The sequence below is a fragment of the Peromyscus maniculatus genome, chromosome 17 (assembly GCF_049852395.1).
Source record: "Peromyscus maniculatus bairdii isolate BWxNUB_F1_BW_parent chromosome 17, HU_Pman_BW_mat_3.1, whole genome shotgun sequence".
Classification (NCBI taxonomy): domain Eukaryota; kingdom Metazoa; phylum Chordata; class Mammalia; order Rodentia; family Cricetidae; genus Peromyscus; species Peromyscus maniculatus.
Genome location: NC_134868.1, coordinates 52,098,713 through 52,119,576, shown reverse-complemented (window position 1 = coordinate 52,119,576; position 20,864 = coordinate 52,098,713). Strand labels below are relative to the sequence as shown.

The 20,864-nt window shown below is 44.7% G+C and overlaps 1 protein-coding gene across 1 annotated transcript in view; it reads left to right on the top strand.

Annotated features, from left to right (window-relative positions):
• Positions 1-13,901, top strand: part of Mcph1 (microcephalin 1) — a 208,624-nt gene extending 194,723 nt beyond the window's left edge. Inside the window, exon 14 of the mRNA XM_042262469.2 lies at positions 11,354-13,901. Coding sequence (XP_042118403.2) covers positions 11,354-11,409 — 56 coding nt within the window. The 3' untranslated portion in view covers positions 11,410-13,901. The remainder of the gene's footprint in view (positions 1-11,353) is intronic.
• Positions 13,902-20,864: the final 6,963 nt, after the last annotated feature.

Here is a 20,864-nt window from a genome sequence, read left to right as displayed (position 1 = left end):
ATTGACGTCCTGTTGCTGACCTGTCATTGATTACACTAGCTCCTCTGCCCTTGGCAGCATCCGGGTATTGTGTGGGCTTCAGGCTTGCCTGAGTAAGATGAGTCCCCATGGCTTGTGGGTACCCCTCAAACACACCAGGTCTTGCAGCCTGAGCCGTGTATCTTTCAAACACTAGCTAGCTCATTTTTCTCTTTCTGAATTGGATTATAACCCAACAGCTGCCGTGGTACACACATAACGGAGGTGTGGCCTCCACCTCTGTGCACCAAGCACAGCTGAGTCCTGTGCTTGCTGGCCCCCCCAGGCCCTGCCCTGGCGTGATCTTTTCCTCTTCACCTCATGCAGTGGCCCAAGGAGACAGCGCAAGAGTGTGTGACAGTGTGTGCTGTGGTTGGCCTTCCCAGGATTTCTGAGTGACAACGTCCCTTCGTGTGTGGATCTGTCACCCCAGCGCCATAACAAAGTGACGTGTGTCCCTTGAAGGCTCTTACTCCCCAAAACTTGTATTATTATCAACATTTCTCTAGAGAACATTTTATTCTCAGGCTGGTGGATTAGGCTCAGTGATTGAATGCCTGTCTACCTTGTACAAGGCCCTAGGGTCATTCTGAGGAGGGAGAGGGAGAGGAGGAGAAAGAGAGGAGATACTGTAGTCTCAAAACATACTAAAAGGGAGTGGAGATAGAGCTTGATGGTAGTGCACGTGCCTGCCATGTGTGAAGGCTCAGTCCCCAGCTCTAAAATAAATGAGTAAATAGAAAAAAAAAAATCTAAGATTAACAGGAACTTTTAAAGCATTAATTTGAAAGGAAAATTATTTTGTGATAAGTTATGAAAGACAATATTCAGTATTTATTAATCAAGTTTATTTCAACTGGAATAGGCAGTAGGAGTTTGGGCCAAGGGGAGGCTTGAGAGTAGTTTGGATAAAATGTTTATTTAAAAGTGTTAAAAGGCCAGGCAGGGTGGCGCACACCTTTAATCCCAGCCCTCGGGAGGCAGAGGTAGACAGATCTAGTTCCAGGACAGCCGGGGCTACACAGAGAAACCGTGTCTTGAAAAAAACAAAGTTTTAAAATTTGTTAGTTGCCATCCAGAACGAAAATTTCAGGATTGAGTGTGCTGTATTTGTTTGGTTGATAGCTTTATATTTATTCTTATAACTGATGAGTTTTGTGTGAAACTGCAGAGAAGTGCCTCAAAGAAAGTGAGTGAGTGTTCTGCGGATTTCTTCCAGCCTTGAGTCTGGTGAACCGTTAGCCTTGAGCATCCTGCCTTCCCAGCCATTGTGTGCTGCTGACAGAGGACCTGAAGGAGTGCAGAATGTCACCCTGTGGAATTCAGCAGGAGGAGGCATTTAGTCCTCGCCTTACTCATGCTCCCCACAGAGGGTGTCAGATGCCAGGCTGCCTTACAAGGAATCTGTGTTCCTCTTCACTCCCTAGAGCCCATTTTCCCTGAAACAGCACTGTACTTGGGCCAACATTCTCCATGAATCATTCAACCAGAAGGAGCAATGGGGATTTTTGAGCAAGAACACCCTTGTGGGCACTTGACTATACATGAAAATCAACATCAGGAGAACAAACATCAAGTTCTTGGTAGCAGGAACCAGGCACTACCTGTCCTAATGTCAGTAATGTGGGTGTGATTTAACACGGCTGTCTAATTGTTGGAGTCTCCTTGGCACTCCCACGAACTATAGTTCCCATTTCATATCTCCAAGGTCTAAGGACCCTGACTGGTGAGAAAGAGGCAAGCAGAGCTCTGCACCAGGAGCTGTCGAGATATGTGACTTGGTGCTGTGGTCATTCTTGGTCACGCCATCCCCTCCCTTCGATGGTATCAAATAATATGGGTTTGGCCTTTCTCATGAGACTGGTCCCAGTCTCCGCCTCCTCTTGATTGTCTGGACTGCATTCAAGAGATAAGACATACATTTATGCTATTGTGAGGAAAACATTTATGCTATTGTGGGGAGATAGTGTAGTATTCTTCACAGAGCTACCAGAAAAAGAAAGTTTAGCCCTGACATAATTTCCGCAAAGCTTACAAAGAGCATTTGACTTGACAGTTGCCCCATGTCAGAGCTTTCAGGAAAAAGGTCCCTGATAGCTTGGGGGCCTTCCCATGCTGGCCTGGATGTTCATTGTGTCCCCCACTGGCTGACCAGCTAAGCACATTAACTGTGGCTTTCTGTGAAACAAGGCTAATCTAGACGCCATGTTCCCTGGGGATTCATAATTAAATGGACACATGAGGGTTGGTCAAGCTCACCTTGTCCCATATCCCAGTTGCATAGATAAGAACTAGTTACGGAAGGCTGAGGGTCCAGGAAAGAAACCAGAAGAATGAGAGGCCTGTCTGCCCCTTGGTTCCACTTCCCTCCAACCTTCTCTTCCCATGTGCTTAATTTATCCTTGCCCAGGAATCTAGGCCCAGCAGTCCACCAATCACACTGAGGGAAAGTAACTACCAAAATATACATGATTAAAAGCTAAGCAGTAGAATTTTGTAATTTTACATCAAAAGCCGATGTGTGTGCCAACATATAGTTAATAGGAGTATGTAAGTTGACTGCTGACGTGGTATCTTAGCTTTGGTTTGGGAAATATATGGAAAGGATGGACTCAGGAAAAGTCCCTAAGCTCTCCCAATCGTCCAGGTGATTGTCCTTGAATTTTCCTGGCCAGCCAGGCTGCCCTTATTCAACTCAAGCCAGTTCCTTCAGCCTCCCTCAGCACAAAATGCCACCTCAGTACCCAAAAGGCATCTGTGTCTTCAGCCCTGAGCAGAAATGACGTCAGCAGAACAGCATTTTATATACATCAGAAGTAATGTATGTGCTCATGTGGGAAGTCACCATCGCCATCAGCATGGTTGTGCTCAGCATGGTTGTGATGTGACATACGACTCTCTAAACCTTGCTGTAGAGATTAGAGGTTCACAAAGCCCAGCAGCACCCTCCTCCTGAGCAAGGCCCCCAGTGTGTAACAGCTTCCCCATGGCTCCCACATCTAAAAGGAACTTCAGAGGTTGACCTCCTAATGGGATGTTGCTGATCTCTTAGCCTATCTTTGCTCGCTTGGTTAACTGATGTTCTCTGGGTTAGAGCTGAAAGGTAGTTTTCTTGTGAGTTTGGAATACCTTAGGCTTTGGCTCCTTTTTCAATGCAGTTGCCTGCTAGGCAGTTAATGTTAAACACCCGAGAACCTCAAGTGATGAGGTCCAAGTGGTCGAGATAAATAAAACCTGCAGGGAACTTAGAATGTATTTGGAGATAAGACCTTGAAAGAGGATAAAAGGTTAAGTGCTCATAAAGGTAGGGTGTTAATCCAATTAGATGGTTTCTCTTTTAAGAAAAGGGAAAAGACCGTGGGAGGATGCAGGGAGCCAGAGCATCAACCAGCCAAGGAAGAGACCTCAAGAGAAACACCTTGACCTCAGATATCAATGCAGAACTGTGAGAAAGTAGATGAATGCTGTTTGCCCCACCCTGCCTAGAGTCCTCTCTGATTGCAGCCTTGGTTACTATAATTCACTGACTCCTGAGGTCCCCTATGGAAGTCATAGGTGTATTACAAAGAACTCTAGAAACCAGCCCAACCACCTGATTTCTAGTTCAGCATCTTCCTCATAAGGAGTGGTCTTTTGTACTGTAGTGAAAGTTTCTTTTGATTGCAAGACTGCTAATGGGTAGACTTCCAGTTGTGTACTTCAGTGTTCAGCAAACAGGACCAAGGCTGAGCTGTTCCACCCCAAAGCGAAAGACAATACACCCTCCCCACCCCCCCCACCCCCCAGCTTTCAAGCATGGAAAACAGTAGTTGGATAAGCTCTGTTGTTTTAATCTTCAGTCAGTTTTTTTTTTTTCTCAAACATCAGCGCTTGAAGATGAGCGACAGTAAGATAATCTTGAAGCACAAAAGGAGGAGAAAACAGTAGTGGCATTGCCAGACATTAACAGAACAAAGCAGAGAAGACCATGAAGCTGAGCAGCAGTGAAGCCCGATCTTCTAAATGGCAAAAATGCTCAATACTGAAAAAGGAAGGCAAAGCAGTCAGTGAACAGTACTGCAGATTAACCTGGAGACCATGACACACACAGTAGGGCTGCTTGACATGAACCTAGAGACCATGACACACACAGTAGGGATGTTTGACATGAACCTAGAGACCATGACACACACAGTAGGGATGCTTGACATGAACCTAGAGACCATGACACACACAGTAGGGATGTTTGACATGAACCTAGAGACCATGACACACACAGTAGGGATGCTTGACATGAACCTAGAGACCATGACACACACAGTAGGGATGTTTGACATGAACCTAGAGACCATGACACACACAGTAGGGATGTTTGACATGAACCTAGAGACCATGACACACACAGTAGGGCTGCTTGACATGAACCTGGAGACCATGACACACACAGTAGGGATGTTTGACATGAACCTAGAGACCATGGCACACACAGTAGGGATGTTTGACATGAACCTAGAGACCATGACACACACAGTAGGGATGTTTGACATGAACCTAGAGACCATGGCACACACAGTAGGGATGTTTGACATGAACCTAGAGACCATGACACACACAGTAGGGCTGCTTGACATGAACCTGGAGACCATGACACACACAGTAGGGATGTTTGACATGAACCTAGAGACCATGACACACACAGTAGGGATGTTCGACATGAACCTAGAGACCATGACACACACAGTAGGGATGTTTGACATGAACCTGGAGACCATGACACACACAGTAGGGATGTTTGACATGAACCTGGAGACCATGACACACACAGTAGGGATGTTTGACATGAACCTGGAGACCATGACACACAGTAGGGATGTTGGACAGTAAAGGCAGTGTGACGAGCAAATTCGTGTTGACAAATTTGAAAATGAGATGCCAAAACTGAATCGGGGAACAGAAAATATAAACAAATTGGACATTACAAAGAGTGAAAAGGAATCAAGGAGTGTCTCCCACCATCCTCTAAACTGCTGCAGGAGGACGGGGGGGGGGGGGGGGGGGGGACACGCCATCAGAACATCAGACCTATGCTTCATACGCTTCTCTGTCACAGAAACATGAGAAAATGAACAGAGGCTATCCGAGCCAACTGTGTGGGAAATCTACAGAGCCTTTAAAGGTGTACAGCAACTGGAGTATGCCCAGTCGAGGAAGGCCATCTTCAGAATGGTGTGAAGATGTGCATGTAGTCAGTCGATGGCCAGATCTCTGCCCTTCTCCATGGTCCAGGAGAAGGACAAGCTTGTGCCACTAGGGCTGGGGCTCTGCAAGATGAATCCTCACCACCACCTCACAGACTGGAGAGTGTACAGAAAAGAGTCCTGAAGGGAGGCAGCAGAGGTAAAAGCAGATAAATGAGACTATGTCAGAATGACAGACTTTCAGAAAGAATATGCATAAGCCTCCTGTGATTCAAAAAAGAATAGTAAGATCAGTGTTAAGAAATGGGACAATGAATGTGAAAAAAAAATCCAAATGTGTAATAAGTTCATGACAAAGTGGTCAACAAAACTAACCGCCGGGGAAATGTGAATCAGAACTCCACACCCATTATGATGGGTACTACACCCCCACACACACCAAAAGTTAGAGAAAAAAAAAAAGTGTTCAAGAAAATAAGGGTAATTAGAACCCTTGTGGGCCACTAAAAGAAATGTAAGTACTGTGGCCACTAAGGAAAACACTGTGTCGAGTTACTATGACCTAACAGCTCCACTGCTAGCCATACATATCCCACCCCAAATATGAATGATGAGTCTGGCAGGATGTGTATGTCTATAATTATAGCAGCATTATTCACAGTAGCAAAAAGGTGGATGCAACCCTAAGTATCAGGTGACAGACAACAGCAAGGTGAATACAGGGTATAAGCATGGTGTACTGTCTCCTGCCTGCAAAAGGAGAGCCTGATGCCTACTCCACATGGACATTATGCCCAGTGGAATAAGCCAGGCACAGAAAGACAAACCCAGGGTCGTGATGTCTCTCAGACAGAGACAGAACATGTGATCAGGGTTGCCAGAAGCGACGGCAGGGAGTCTAGGCGTGGCAAGTTGCTGTTTAGTGGGTACGGAGATTTGGTGTGGGATCATGAGAAAGTTCTCGAAATTCAGAAGTGCTGGTAATTGCACAGTGTTGTGAACATACTTTTACTGGCATTGAAGTGTGTAGTCAAAATAACCAAAATGGTAAATCTGTAGTTTGTATAGCTTATAAAAATGATATCTCCTCTATACAGTTTTAGTAATAGGTTTTACCAAAAGTAACAAACCATTGCAGAACTAAAGAAGGGAGTGACACACCCTGTTTTCCAAGGCTATTGATCTTAATCTAATCACTCATTTCGTCAGCATGGATATTAAAAACCTAAAATGAAATCTTAGGAAATCCAGTGTAGTGGTGTGCTAAAAATAAAATGTACATAACCAAGTATCAGCCTAAGAACATGAGAAAAATGAGTAACATGATTTTTCTTCATTGGTTATTTTTCCCAGTCGTGTTTAAAAGCATGAAAGATAATTGAGCATCCACCCATGGCAATATGCCTCAAGTTCCAGGAGCAGACAGGAACCTTCTTAACCTGCCCACGTTATCTGTGAAGAAATAACTATGGCAAGTTATTTAATAGTGAGAACCTTAGCGTAAGACTCAAGTCAGGTAGAAGAAGCACAGTAGTGCTATGACCCTTTCAACAGTATTCTGGGGTAGCCGGTCAAGTAAACAGAAAAAGGGGTGGGGGCTTAAAGGATGAGAGGAAACCATCTTTGCATGGTGCAGTTGTCTACATAGAAACAAGAAACTGCCACAACTAAGTCAGCAAAGTTGAACATGACAAAATCCACCACTGAGGCCAATATAGCAGACCCTGTGATGATTATAAAATAGAGAAAATAGTAGGTTGCACGGGCATTTTATTTCCATGTCCAGGACAGCAAGGAGAAGCCCTGTGAGTGAGAGGCAAGGGCAGACTGTCTTGCCCATGGTTAAGTCCTCTGTGTACCCTCAGACAGATGCCAGGTTAAGGGTAGCTCTGGGCAATACTGGAGCTGAAAGGAAGTGCCTTAGACCAAGCATTTTCCCTCATGAAAAAGAATTAGTTACTTGTCTCTTTGCTCTGAGAAAGTATCTGACAGCGGCAACTTAAGGGGGAAGGGGGAGTTTATTCTTGCCCACAGTTGAGAATGAAATCCATCATGGTGGGAGTCAGGAAGGCAGGGCAAGAGGCGTCAGACACATCTCATCCCCGTCAGAAATCGGAGAGACGAGGGCTGCTGCTCAGCTCACTTTCTCCTTCTCAGTCGAGGACCCGAGCTCATGGAATGGTGCTTTCCACATTTTGGGTGGGTCTTCCCACTTCAGTTCATCTAATCTAGAAACTTCTTCACAGATATGCCAAGAGGCTTGTCTCCTAGGTGATTATCAACCTGTCGAGTTGCCAGTCAATGTCAGCTGCCTCGAGTGTGCATGGCACGCGCGTGCGCGCGCGCGCACACACACACACACACACACACACACACACACACACACAGCATCAAGTCTCATTCATCGTATTTTGCACTGCTTGTGGGCTGAACATGTTCTTAGGCACTATATATGAAACACTGACAAGAAAGACACAGTCATTGCCCCTGTGAGACTTACACTCTAAGAAAGACAGAAAACAGATTTACACAACAGTACTGGTAGATACTATGCAGAAGATGGGGTGCAGGAATGAAGGGGGCGGGGGAGGTCCTCGCCAAGAACTGCTTTGGAGCCAAGGACTGAATAAGGAAGAGGGGCTGGAGAGACTTGTGTCCTGGCCTGGGGGGTGCAAGGTGCTTCAGTCAGGAGAAGCAGTCAAGCCTGGGGTAATTGAAAGGAAGAAGAGAAGACCAAGGGAGGGGAACGAGGCCCGAGAAGCCGGCTGCCCTGAATGGGCCTGGAGGTGTGGGTGTCGTGAAGTGCAAGTGGGAAAGAGCTCCATAGGGGAGGGAGGCTGCGATGCATGTTCAGTGATGCTGGCCCCTGGATGCTCGGCTGATCAGCAAGGGTGGTTAGGGATGCTAGGCTGATACCCGTGCAGGCATGTTGTCGTCACATTAAATATAATTGACATGTCAGTGGCTGTTGCTGACAGGATATAGGAGAAATGAGGAATGGTAGTCACCCCTAGACTTGAATTCTGAGTGTCCAGAACAGCCACAAGGAGAGTCTGAACAAGCAAGTTTTGGGGAGCCATGCTGAAAGAGCCAAGTTTGGCCCAGCCTGTGGGATGACCGGACAGCAGGAGAGACCTGCTCCATTGGCTCCAGACAGAACTGAGGTCAACCTGTGATGATTATACAGGGGGTAGCACTAGGTTTATCATTAGAGAGTGCTTTGAAAATTGTGCTGGCTAGTTTGTATGTCAGCCTGCCTCAAACTAGAGTCATCTAAGAGGAGGAAACCCCAGTTCACAAAATGCCTCCATAAGAGCAGACTATAGGCAAGTCTGTTGGGCGTTTTCTTAAATAGTGATTGATGGGGGAGGGCCCAGCCCATTGAGGGTGGTGCCATCCCTGGGCTGGTGGTCCTGGGTTCTAGAAGAAAGCAGGCTAAGCAAGCCATAAGGAGCAAGCCAGTAAGCAGCACCCTTCCATGGCTTCTGCGCCAGCTCCTGTCTGGAGGAGGTTCCTGTCCTGACTTCCTTCAATAATGAATAGTGATGTGGAAATGTAAGCAAAATCAACCCTTTCCTCACCGTGTTGCTTTTAGTCACAGTGTTTCATCACCCTAACTAAGACGCACTAAGACAGGGGAATCCATAATCTGAGCCCCTACTGTTGAAGGGTGAAGTTCTTGCTTTACATAACTCCCAGAGACTAGTTAATGCTCATCCCAGAGACTAGTTAATGCTCATCCCATAGTGAAGAGGGAATGCCTAACTGAATGACTTTGTGCACATGGCCACTGAGCTTTCTTCTGGACCTTTGATAAGCAAAGATAAAGCCCAGTCCCCAGTGCTCTTGAGCTGGCACAATGTCATCAGCCACTGGCTACCGAGTTTCAGTTAAATATATTTGTCCTCCACGCCATAAAACATGAATGTTGGCAGCATGTTGGTACCATACATTAACCCTAAGACCACACAGAAGTGTGGTTAGAAAAGTGTGGCTTGCCCTAGATGTGTGCCAGGACCTATTAAAGAGCAGGGTGGGTGTGGGGGATAGAGATTTTGTTTTTGTTTTAAGAAGAAAAGAGCGAAGGAGAGCAGGAACGAGACGGGGAGAGCTGTTGCCTCAATTTCAAGCACATCTCCTGCATCTTTTCTGCTTAAAATTCCTAGCTGTGTACTGGTGGCACAGGGAGATGAGGAGGCAGGAGTGTCAGGTTCATGTACAACCTGGACTACATAAAAGCCTGTTTCAAAAAGCTGACGAGGAATGGTTTTCTTACTGTCTGGAGCTGTCCGCTGCCTGTAGTTGCCTCACTGTGTGAAGGATTGGGGAAACGGGGTTTCTCATTTGTCTGACCTGTCTCTCTGCCCCGTTTCGCTCGCCTCCTTTTTATGGGTTCATTTCGCATTTCCCTGCAGTGTTCTATTTGTTCTGTGCAAACACATTGGACTTTACTGCTGTAATTACAACAGTTCAGTCCTTTTTATCACTGGGTTCTCCTTTTCAAATCTGTATTCCTATGTTAGAGTCAATACATTAATTTACTCTTTTATAAAACTTGAAAGTTTCTGGTTGTATTGAATTTTCATATTAAGTAGGAAGAGGCATTCTTTTGACAAATTGTTTTGTTTTTCCTAGCCTTATAAATGATCCAGTATGATTCCATGTGTAAAACTGGAGTCCAAAGAGCTCTTACAACCTGGATGGAAATATGGCTGAATTACTTTATAGACTGGGTACAGAGAGCATATCTTCATCTGTGGCTTAAAACCTAGGCACAAAACCAAACGTCAATATAATGTAAACACATAAGGAAGACAACGGCTTTTACATGGCAGAAGTGTGTACAAAAAAAAAGACAAAAAGCAAAAGACACAACAAAAAACAAAAACATAGTACAGTATGCATCATGACAAGCTCAGATGAAGGTATAAATCATAAGGGCTACTTCACCATTGTACAGTAAACTAAATGGTGTTCCCATACTGACAGTAGTTGTCTTACCTATATATAATAATGTGCGTGTGTACACGATTGCATATATATATATATATATATATATATATATATATATATATATATATATATATACACACACACACACACACACACACACACACACACACCAAGTACTAGTCAATGTGTTCCTCCCTCTGAAGCCTACCAGGGAACCCCTCTCCAGCTCACATTCTTATATGGAAGGGTATCTATAGAGGAAGGCAACTGGGAAACTCTCAGACACTTTAAGCCCAAACTAAGATGAGCTTTTTTTTTTTTATTTCTTCTGCTTTCCCTTTATTTTTTTTCTTTGTTTCTAGAAGGAACCCCTTTCTCCCCTGTTCCACACAACCTTCATAGCTGTCCATCCATCTTTCATTAGCATCGCTCTTCAGGACCCTCCAAATATCATCGTCTTACTTCTCTGCAATTGTGATGGGAGATGCTATAATCAATGTGATTAAGCTTGTCAGCCAGTGAGTACTGACAGTCAGCTGCGGTTCCTTTTTTATTTTTATAGTAAGAAGACACTTGTGAGTAGTAAGCTTCTTAGTATGGACAATGACAGTATATTAGTCAAAATTTCTATTCCTATGACCAAAGTCCTGAGAAAAATGCCATGAGAGGATGTATTGTAGGCCTCAGTTCAGCAATCGCAGTGCATTGTTGGCTGGTTCTACTACTTTGGGGCCGTGGGTGGGCAAAGCATCATGATTAGGGGTGTGTCCTGCAGAGCAGAGCAAAGCAGCTGGGAAGCACAGGGAGAGAGGAGAAGGTACCAGGGCAAGATCCAACCCAAGACCCACCTCAGACACCCACTTCGTCTGATAGGCTCCACCTCAAAAAGTCACCCGCACCGCTAGCTGGGAACTGAGCTTTCACCTCCAGCCGGTGGACCATTACACATCCCAGCCATAGCAGAGAGGGATTGGGGGCAACTGTGGCACACCGTGCTGACCAGCTGACCAGCCACCTAACTTTCTCTGGGAAGTAATTACTTTGTTTTACTTTATTTCATTTTACTTTTAAAATCCAATGGGTCTGTGAGTAGTTCTGAAATATTTAAGATGTTTAAACTATCATTTTGTAAAACAAAGAGGATTACCTGTGTTGCAACCAGCTATCTTAACTGTCAAGCTGCCTTTTTTTTTTCCTCTGTTTAGATTCCATCACCCAACACAAAGTCTGTGACTTTGACAACTACCAATTGCTACAATGAGAGACAATGGCTGCTGTCCTCAACACTCAAGAAAAACAGCCATGGAAAGAAGGAACCAGTGTACAGCTTAAGGCTTGATGTCGCACATTACCTCGTGTGCTGTTGTTTTTATCTTCAGTGGGGTGTGTAGGTGTGTGTGTGTGTGTGTGTGTGTGTGTGTGTGTGTGTGTGTGTGGTGCTGGAGATTAAATCCAGGGCTAGCTAAGCAGGCACTCTACCACTGAGCTACATCGCCAGCTTTTCAAAACTCTTTTATGTAATTTATTCATGACTCATATTGTATTTCACAGAAATCTTGGCCAGCACCAATTGGGCTTTTTATACAATACTAATAATGACCATGATGAAAAGGTCACAGAACTTTTGTCTTCAAGATACTTTACTCCCAATTACAGAATGGAAATTGATTTAAATTGCTTTAGTCCTAAACAATCAAGCAAACCCCTAACTTTCTTGGCTTGGACTCTGAGAGCTTTGTTAATATGCTCTGTCTAGATAGGAAAGTCAACCATGCATTGTTAAGATTACACTTATGTCTTTGAGATACTTTTCAAAGCAGTTAAGGAAGATGGGTCTGAAAATTTTGTACAGTGACTCTGCCTTCTGAATGGCTATCATTCAGCCTCAAATGGCTACCGCAAGGTTCTCTATGCAAAGTCAGCTGCTAGGACTGAATTATGTCTGGGTTGTCCAACCCATGGCCCATGTGTCATATTTGTCAAAGGATAACTATGAATGTGGCTAATACAAAATTATAAACTTACTTAAAAGTATTATAAGAGGGGTGTGTGTGTGTGTGTGTGTGTGTGTGTGTGTGTGTGTGTGTGTGTGTGTGTGTGTGTGTTGAGAGGTAACTCAATTGCACAGTTCTTGTGAGTGAACTTTGTAGATGACCACATTGCATTACAATGTGAAAAGCCTGGATATACCATCAGGTTGGTAACTCTTCATTGTGTTGACACAGGGTCTCTCTATAGCCCAGACTGGCCTGGAGCTTGCAGACCTCCTGTCCACATCCCAAGTGTTGGGTTATAGTCGTGTGACACCACATTCTCATGCTGCTCCGGCACCTAACAGAGGTACTGAGTCTCAGTGAGCTTGAAGGTGTCACTCAGCTCATTGCGGTTTTCTGTAATGTGATTGGTTGCTCATGTCAGCTGCTGTTTCCAACTCAGTAAATCTAACTCCACTTCCAAAACCTTGTCATTTTAGTGATAAGCAGTTGAATCATACAATATGTGACTTTGTGGCATTGGCCTTTTCACCATGTAATTAATGCTCTGATGATTCATTCATGTCATGTGTGGCAGCAGACAATTCCTTTTTGTTGCCAAACAGTATTCTGTGGCATGGCTGTTCTACAGCTTTGTTATTCATCCCCTGAATAAAGTGAAGGAATGAAGCCCAGTGGGAATGGCCTCTGAAATTTAAAGCAATTTGTGGTGTCATGTGTACTAGATGATCCAGCAGTCCAGGCTCCTTGGAAGGAGCAGATCAAATGAGAGTGAGAGAGACCCCATTTATCGTTGGCCCCTCTTCTATAATCTGAATGATTCTGTTTTCCCTCACAAATCATGGCTGGAAACCACCACTCCCAAATGGTGTTAGGAGGTTTTAGAGAGGTGACCAAATCATGGAGCCCTGGAAGGAGACTCAGGGTAAGCTCTTTGCTTCTTCCACGACATGAGGATACACCAAAAATGACTTATTCAAACCATACCCTAAGTTACTCATGCACCATGGACTTTGGAGTCTCCCAGTTCTGTTGGTCATTTGTAAAGTGCCAGCACCAAGTCTGTACCACACCCAGACCTTGAGCAGGACACAGCAGCATCTTGAGAAGCAAAGGAAGACAAAGAAGTTGACTGCGAGAAGTTAGGATGGAGGTCAGAACAAGACCGAAGGGAAGCATGTGTGAATCTGTCAGCAGCCAGGTCTCGGTGCACCATTCTGTACTGTCCTGTTCCCTTAGGTCAGCATCAAGAGCAAGTTGCTGTCCCCTCTCTCTTCGCATGCGCAAAGCCATTAACCTGTTTGCATACAGCAAGTGGTAACTCCTTGCTTCCTTCTGTGACCTGATGCAGACCTGGGTAATTCAATCCTTGTTGGCCGACTTCAGTCCTTCACTCAGCTCCCACTCCCTGGAGCTCATGATTACTGAAATCTCACCCTCCAAACATGTAGTTGACCTTCCAGGTGACCAACCCCAACCAGAAGCTATCTAGAGGAGGGCCATCATGAGGAGGTTCTCCAGCATGACTTCAGGATTCCTCAGATTGATTTTCTCCACAGTGAATGTATTAAACTGGTTAAATCACCACTTTGTGCCATGATTCCTAATGTTAATGGTTGGATCGTGTAGATTGTCTTTTTTTTTTTTTTAACAATCCTTTGAGATTCTGCAATTCAAGTTACTTTCATGCATCAGAATAAATATAAAAACCCAAAGACAAGCATCTCCTATGTGTCACAATAAATATAAAAGCCTGAAATGAACATCTGTCTCTTTGCTCATCAGAAGCCATTACTAGCGCACTTGGAGACATTAATACAACAATTTTGAAAGTTAACCAGCAACACTAACAAGGCTGGCTGTGTGTACCTGTACATTGCTGGTAGCTTGATAAATTGACACAATGGATTTTTACATGTGGAAATCAAACCTAGCGCCTCCTGCATGCTGAACAAGCAAGCTCTCTAACCCTAAGTTACATCCTCCGCCTTTGACATGATAGCGTGAGGAAGCATTTGTTGATCACCATGGAAACACAAGTATTTACGTCCTAGGTGATTTAATTGTAATAAAATCTTCTAAGAGAAGGAAAGTTGCACGTACCCAGTTCCTTCATTATTTTCCTGTTGCTAGGGTAAAAGACCCTGACCATATCAATGTAAGGGTTTTCTGCCACAGTGCACAAGTACAGTCCAACATTGCGGGGAAGACAGGACAACAGGAACCTGAAGCGGCCGGCCGCATGACATCCCATCCCTAATGAGGAACACAGCAGTGCAGGCTTTCTGCTGCTCAGCCTCCTTTCACCGCTCATGCAGGCCAGGACCCTACCCAGGGACAATGCCATCTGCTTTGGTGGGTACTCACGCCTCATTTAACGAAGGCATGCCCCGAGGCCCAGCTCCCAGGAAATCCTAAATTCTGTCAAGTTGACAACACTTACCATCACACCAGTGATGTTCACTATAGCAATACTTGACATCAAGCCTTAATCACACTGAAAGGAAACGGATGCCCAGCAAATAGAAACAGTTTTTTTAATTATTAGAAATCAGTCTGGTGAAATGTCAAGCAGCACTTAGAATTATGAGAAATAATACAGTGGAAGAAGCATGTATAATATGAAATAAAATACAAAATTATACAATTTTACTATAGTCCACCATGCAAATTTTATTTGCACAATACAGTGTTCTAGGCCAATAGCATGAAAAAATGATTGAAGTAAAGTAGACCGTGGTTGATTTGTTGATTTGTTAGTGCTGTAATATTTATCCAAGAATACTTGTAATGATTTTGAAATGCAAAATTCAGCCACCTACAGTCAAAACCGTAGCTCTTGAGCTTCAGGGAGGTGGAGATGAACTTCCTGAACTAAGGTGTCAGCGGAACTGACTCTTCTTTGGAGCCCTGCAGAGAAACCCTGCATTTTTTTTCTAGGTGAGGGGTGCCAACCCCTATGCCTTGGCCTTTCCCCTACCTTAGTCATAGCAAGGTAGAGCCATTGCCCATTCACTCCACTCTGATTCTTATTCCCAGGCCCCCTATTATCCTCAGCCAGGGGGCCTTGTCATTACAAGGACTCCCCAGGTAATCCGGGATATTGTCTTTATTTAAGTCAACTGAGTACCCACTTTCCCATATACCTCTGCAAGTGAGGTACCTCAGTTGCAGATTCAAGGGTTTTCGGAACATGGGTGTCTTGACAAGGCCTTGATTCTGCTTCCTACACTGCTCTGTACTGCCCATAGTTCTCCTCACATGAAACCTGAGGCTTGGTGACAGCCATTTTCTGGGGCACAGCCTGAGACAAGTCACTTACTGTTTCTTCAACTGGTGAAATCATCCCACCTGCCCTGATGTCTGGCAGCCCAGGGTCCAGGGCCAGGAGACACACCCTCCTGCAAAAGGAAGTCAGGGCTCTGAGGTCTGTATTGAGTTGTGTCCGCCCAAACAACTCCTGGGTGTTCCCAGCACAGATTAGAAAATGTCCACTAAATAGCCCTGGGTCCAAATAACCCAAGAGCACAGAGACAGTAGGCAATTTGTTCAATTATTGTGTGCTCAGCAGTTATTTGATTTAATTAATAATCAGTTGTGGATCCTGTTATAGAGTTATCTGTGGTTACAGTGTTACATTCTCTGCTCTCGGTGTTGCTTTTTCTACTGATTTAAAGCTGTGAAGGTTTTGTGTGTGCCAAGAAGACAGTATCTGGTTTTCTCCCTCTAATATTTGAACTGTTAACTGAAAGACAGTAATTAAAATTATTGACCTGAAACTAAACAAGAGCACACACATATTCTACAGGCTAAACTAATATTTTATTTGGTACGAGTTCCCAGCTTAGGCGTTCCTGTTTTCCCAAAGCCTTAAGACCTTCCAGGGGCAAAGCTCCACCTAGAATTCTAAGATACTGGCAGCTGCTGTGGCTTTATTAATCTGGTTTCAATTTTTTAAGCATTTGGATTCACGGCTTATCTATGGGAACAAATGATTGTTCTATCTTGAAGAGTCCAGAGGGAAGATTTACTGAGAAAGTTAACTTCGTATCCCCTTCTGTGGGCCAGCCAGTGTGATCTCGCCAAAGCTAAGGGAAGAGGAATGGCCGGGAGGAACTCCCTCCTGGGCTGGGCCAGCATCCACAGGGGAGAGACAAAGGCTCGATCAGTCAGCCCACTGGGCCAGAGAGAGCCAGAGAAGAGGAGGCTGCCAGACCTCAGGGCTCAACCCCAAGAGCACCCTATCAGGCAGATGGGGCGCTCAGCCAGTGGTGTGAAACCCAATCATTAAATTATTGGGAACCAGTCAGGGGAGGCGAGAGGACTCTGTGTCCCGAGAGTGTGAAGCTGCGGGTGCCAGGGGCAGGGCAGGGGTTTGGACTGGGGAGACAAGCTTCCTTCGGAAAACAGAGTGAGGAGGCTGTATGGGACGGGCCAGTAGCACAGAGGGAAGCAGAAGGCTCAAGACAGATCTCCTTCTCGGGGTGATGAAAAGCTGTCACCTCGGCTCGTGGCCACAGAGCCAAGGACGGACTCTGCAGCAGCCTTCCAACACGATCAGATCTTACAGAGAAATTTGAATATTTTGAATTCTAGCATTTTTTTTTTTAATGAGAATTTCTTCCCCGGACCTTGTTAAGGGTTTATTGCGCACACGGACCACCTTACAATATATCCTTTGAACCCAAATTAGACCTTAACTCTTAGCATTCTCGTGCCCCCGCCGTTCTTAACATTCACCTTCTTACAGAAGTCTATGGTTGGTTCATAAGAAACAGAAAAAGAACATAGTCGGTCATTTGCTGAACATTTATTCTGCATATATACATATATACTATGCCAAGCCCCAAGGGTCAGATGTAGCTAGGACAGCACTGCCCTCAGAGAGCTGAGGGCCTCTTGCTACATACAGCACTGCCCACAGGGTGATGGCCTTGAAGGGACTGAATACATGTGAGCTCCTGTGTATCAAGTTCAGAAAGGGACCAGCAAGAGGTCAGATTCGCACAGAGGAGTAGAGAGGCAGTGTTCTGCCTCCAGGAAGGAGGAGAGGAAATTCTGCCGAGGCCTCCATCATACATGAGCCTCAGCCAGTGGGGAGAGACCCTCTGCTTTCAGGGGAGAAACGTGGAGAATTTGGACTAGCGGCTTGTAAGGGGCAGGATGGGTTTGAAAGGTACTTGGGAAAGGGTACTAGTAGGACTGGGTGGTAGTATTTGCTGAACTAGGGGCAGAGTTGAACAAGGATGAGTCATGAGGTCAAGGTAGGACTCACTTCCCTGTGGTGGTTGCAGCAGGAGCCATCAGTGGATGGGAAGAAATGAGTTCTTGTGCAAACTGCTCTGTGGATCTAAGCTAGACACTGCAAGGAGTAGACACACGCTTCTTTCTATTTATTTTTGAAACAGAGTCTCTTTACATAGCCCTGGTTATGTAGACTCAGGGTTAGGCCAGCCTGACCTTAAACTCAACAGAAATCTACCTATATCTGCCCCCCAAGGGTTGGGATTAAAGGCATGCACCACCAAACCCGGCAGCTACAGACTTCGACATGCAACGATTTGTGTTATCCAACAGCACATTGGTCATTTCCAGCCATGCAGCACATGTTCTCATGTAAAGACGTAGCACGAAGGGCAGCTAGGGGCACAGACCTTCTCCACCACTCCAGCCTTTGGCCCAGGCTTGCTCTTGAACTCCTGGACCCAGGTGATCTCGCTCATGTCAGCCTTCCAATTTACTAATGCTGCAGATGCACGCCACCACGCACAGCTGGAAACTGTCGTCAGGCCCTGAAAAGGCAAACACGTGGCTACTAAGAATATCCCTCAGATGGGATGGGATTGGATGACAGACAGTTCAAATGAACCACACACCTTAGGAAAAGCAAGGACCAGACTTCAGTCATCAGGTGTAGATGATAAAACAGGCGTGTCTAGCAAACAAGCTGGGCTACCACCATTTGGGAGGTGGAGGCAAGAGGATCGGGAGTTCAAGGCTAGCTTCAGCTATATAGCAAGTTGGGGAGCAGCCTGGAAATCATTTTTTTTTTTAAGTCTCACAAATTAAATGAAAGCAAAGGACAAAATCCATGAGAAAGGGGCAATAAATCCAAAATAACCTGATGCATTCAAGTTAAAAAGAAAGTATAATTATAGAAACGAAAAATAGCACTTGCAATATAAGAGTGCTTCTCATGTGCCTAACCTTAGGCCTCAGGCATCCCAAGGTAGCTAAAAATGTGGCCACATCTACACATTTGTAGATGGTGGCATCATGTTGTAGTATCAAACCATTGAGCAGAATGTCCTCAAACACAGATGATCTAGGAAACCAAACCAAACCAAGGAACTCTCTTGAACTCCAAATACAGGCAGGTGGGGACAGAACACCATCAGCCATCAACCAGAAGCCTCCTGTCATTGCAGGGTCTACACAGAGGAGGAGGAAAGGGTCCCTGGGCAACACAGATGGACCCGAGGACAGAAGAACCCCCAAACAATGAACAGCTGCCCCTAGAAAACACAGCAGAGCAAGCTAGATCCAGTACTGGTTTTAACTGAGTGGTAGATGTGCTGCGTGCGAGGTGTTGGCACTAGAAGATGACACTGCCACTCCATGAGTTCTCAAACTGGCCCATGTAAGTACCTGTCCCAGCCAGGCCATACCCTAGGGAGAAATCCTTACCAAGAGTATCAAGAGCTGATCCTGGGGCATTTGGGGTTAGGATGAGCATGACCTCCATAGGCTCAGATATCTGAATGCTTGGTCTCAATCGGTGGAATATGTGATAAGCATTAGGAGGTATGACCTTGTTGGATGATGTGTATCACTGGGGATGGGCTTTGAGGTTTCAAAACCCCATGCTAGGTCTGCCCCCCCCCACGACATACACACACACTCAGACTCTCTCTCTCTCCCTCCCTCTCTCTCGGCCTCCAACTTTCAGATCAGGGTGCAGCCTCTCAGCTGCTGCTCCATGCTGGCCTGCCTGCACAAACACAGAGGAAAGGGGGCCCCAATAGGATCAAGAAGACAAGTTTTATAAATTAATGTAGCAGGAATCTTAAAAGTTCTTGTTAATAAAATCAAACCTGAGGCCAGTTATTGGGGTGAATGCTGAAAGGTCAGAAAAGCAGAACAAGCCATAGCTTCCTCACCTCGCCAGTTCCTCAGCTGGTCTTGTTTTCTCAGACTGGATGCCTCTGAGTCCTCATCCAAATGGATCTCAGCTGAACTGTGCTGCTCAAAGCCTAAAGGCTTAGCCAGCCAAATGCTTAGCCAGCCAAATGCTTCTAGTTTCTGGTCCTCATGCCTTATATATCTTTCTGCTTTCTGTCATCACTCCCTGGGATTAAAGGTGTGAGTCACCATGCCTGACTGTTTCCAATGTGGCCTTGAACTCATAGAAATCCAGAGGGATTTCTGCCTCTGGAATGCTAGGATTAAAGGTGTGTGCTACCACTGCCTATCCTCTATGTTTAATATTATGGCTGTTCTGTTCTCTGACCCCAGATAAATTAATTAGGGTGCACAATATTTTGGGGAACACAATGCCACCATAAACTAATTTGAACCAAACTCATGATACACTTACAACATATATGTATAAAATATTATACCTATAACAAGAAATACATGTAACCTCTAACTTTGTCCACACACTGAATATCCTTTGGTGCCCAAGTTATAGTCCTAAAGTACCATTTCTGAAGAAAACTGTAACAAGACTTCTTTAAGAAATGGTTAATTTTACATTTTCTAAAAGTGTAGGATGAGTTTGGAACATCTTGTCACAACAAATAGACTATTGGGTAATGTCTTAAAAAATCCACAGACTTGTTGGAAGAGGCTCCTACCAGGTAAAGTGAGGCATCTTGCACTTCATAATAACAGAAATGTTTATAGGCACTTGCCTAGCATGTACAAGGACCAAAGTTCATTCACCAACAGGGCATGGGGATGTTCAGTATCAGTGACTGCTGCTATCCCAATGAAAGAGAAGAATCAGCGTAGCTCCCAGAGTCAAGCCTTGAATCTGAGTTATGATCCTGCTGGGGAACTCAACACCAATTTCCAGGAAATAGAGAAGCAGCAATGAGGGAAATTGTACTACTAACATGCAGCCACCAACATCCCTGTGATAGCAAACTAGAAATGACAGATCAAATGAGTCAGGTCCTTCACAGGATAAATAATTATAAGAGAAAGGGGACAGAGAAAGACCATAGATCATTTTTAAGACACATTAGAGACTGTTAGCACCCAAGAGTAATAACAAGTATCTCATGGAAATGCCATCTGAAAATTAGACACCATTTAAGAAAGAATCACTAACCTGAAAATCATATCCAAACAAATAGTTCCAAATATATCACACAAGGACAAACAGAAACTGTGGAAGAGAAGTTAGAAAATAAAGAGAAAGTTTGACATAGTTCATTCCAGAACTAAATGGCAGGACAGTAATAGTGAAGAATATTAAAAACATCACTGAAATAATGACATCTTCCTAGAATTGAGAAATCACTAGATTATACCAAGCAAGATAGTAAAAAGTGAATTCATATGTAATTATCTCTTAGTCATACTATATACTATCAAAGACAAAGTAACACCTCAGTTAGGCTGATTGTGATCTTCTAATGGGAGCCTGGAAATGGAGGCATTGGATCTCTTGGATGTCCTAGACAGTATCCATAGTTCTGGAATTGTAAATCCA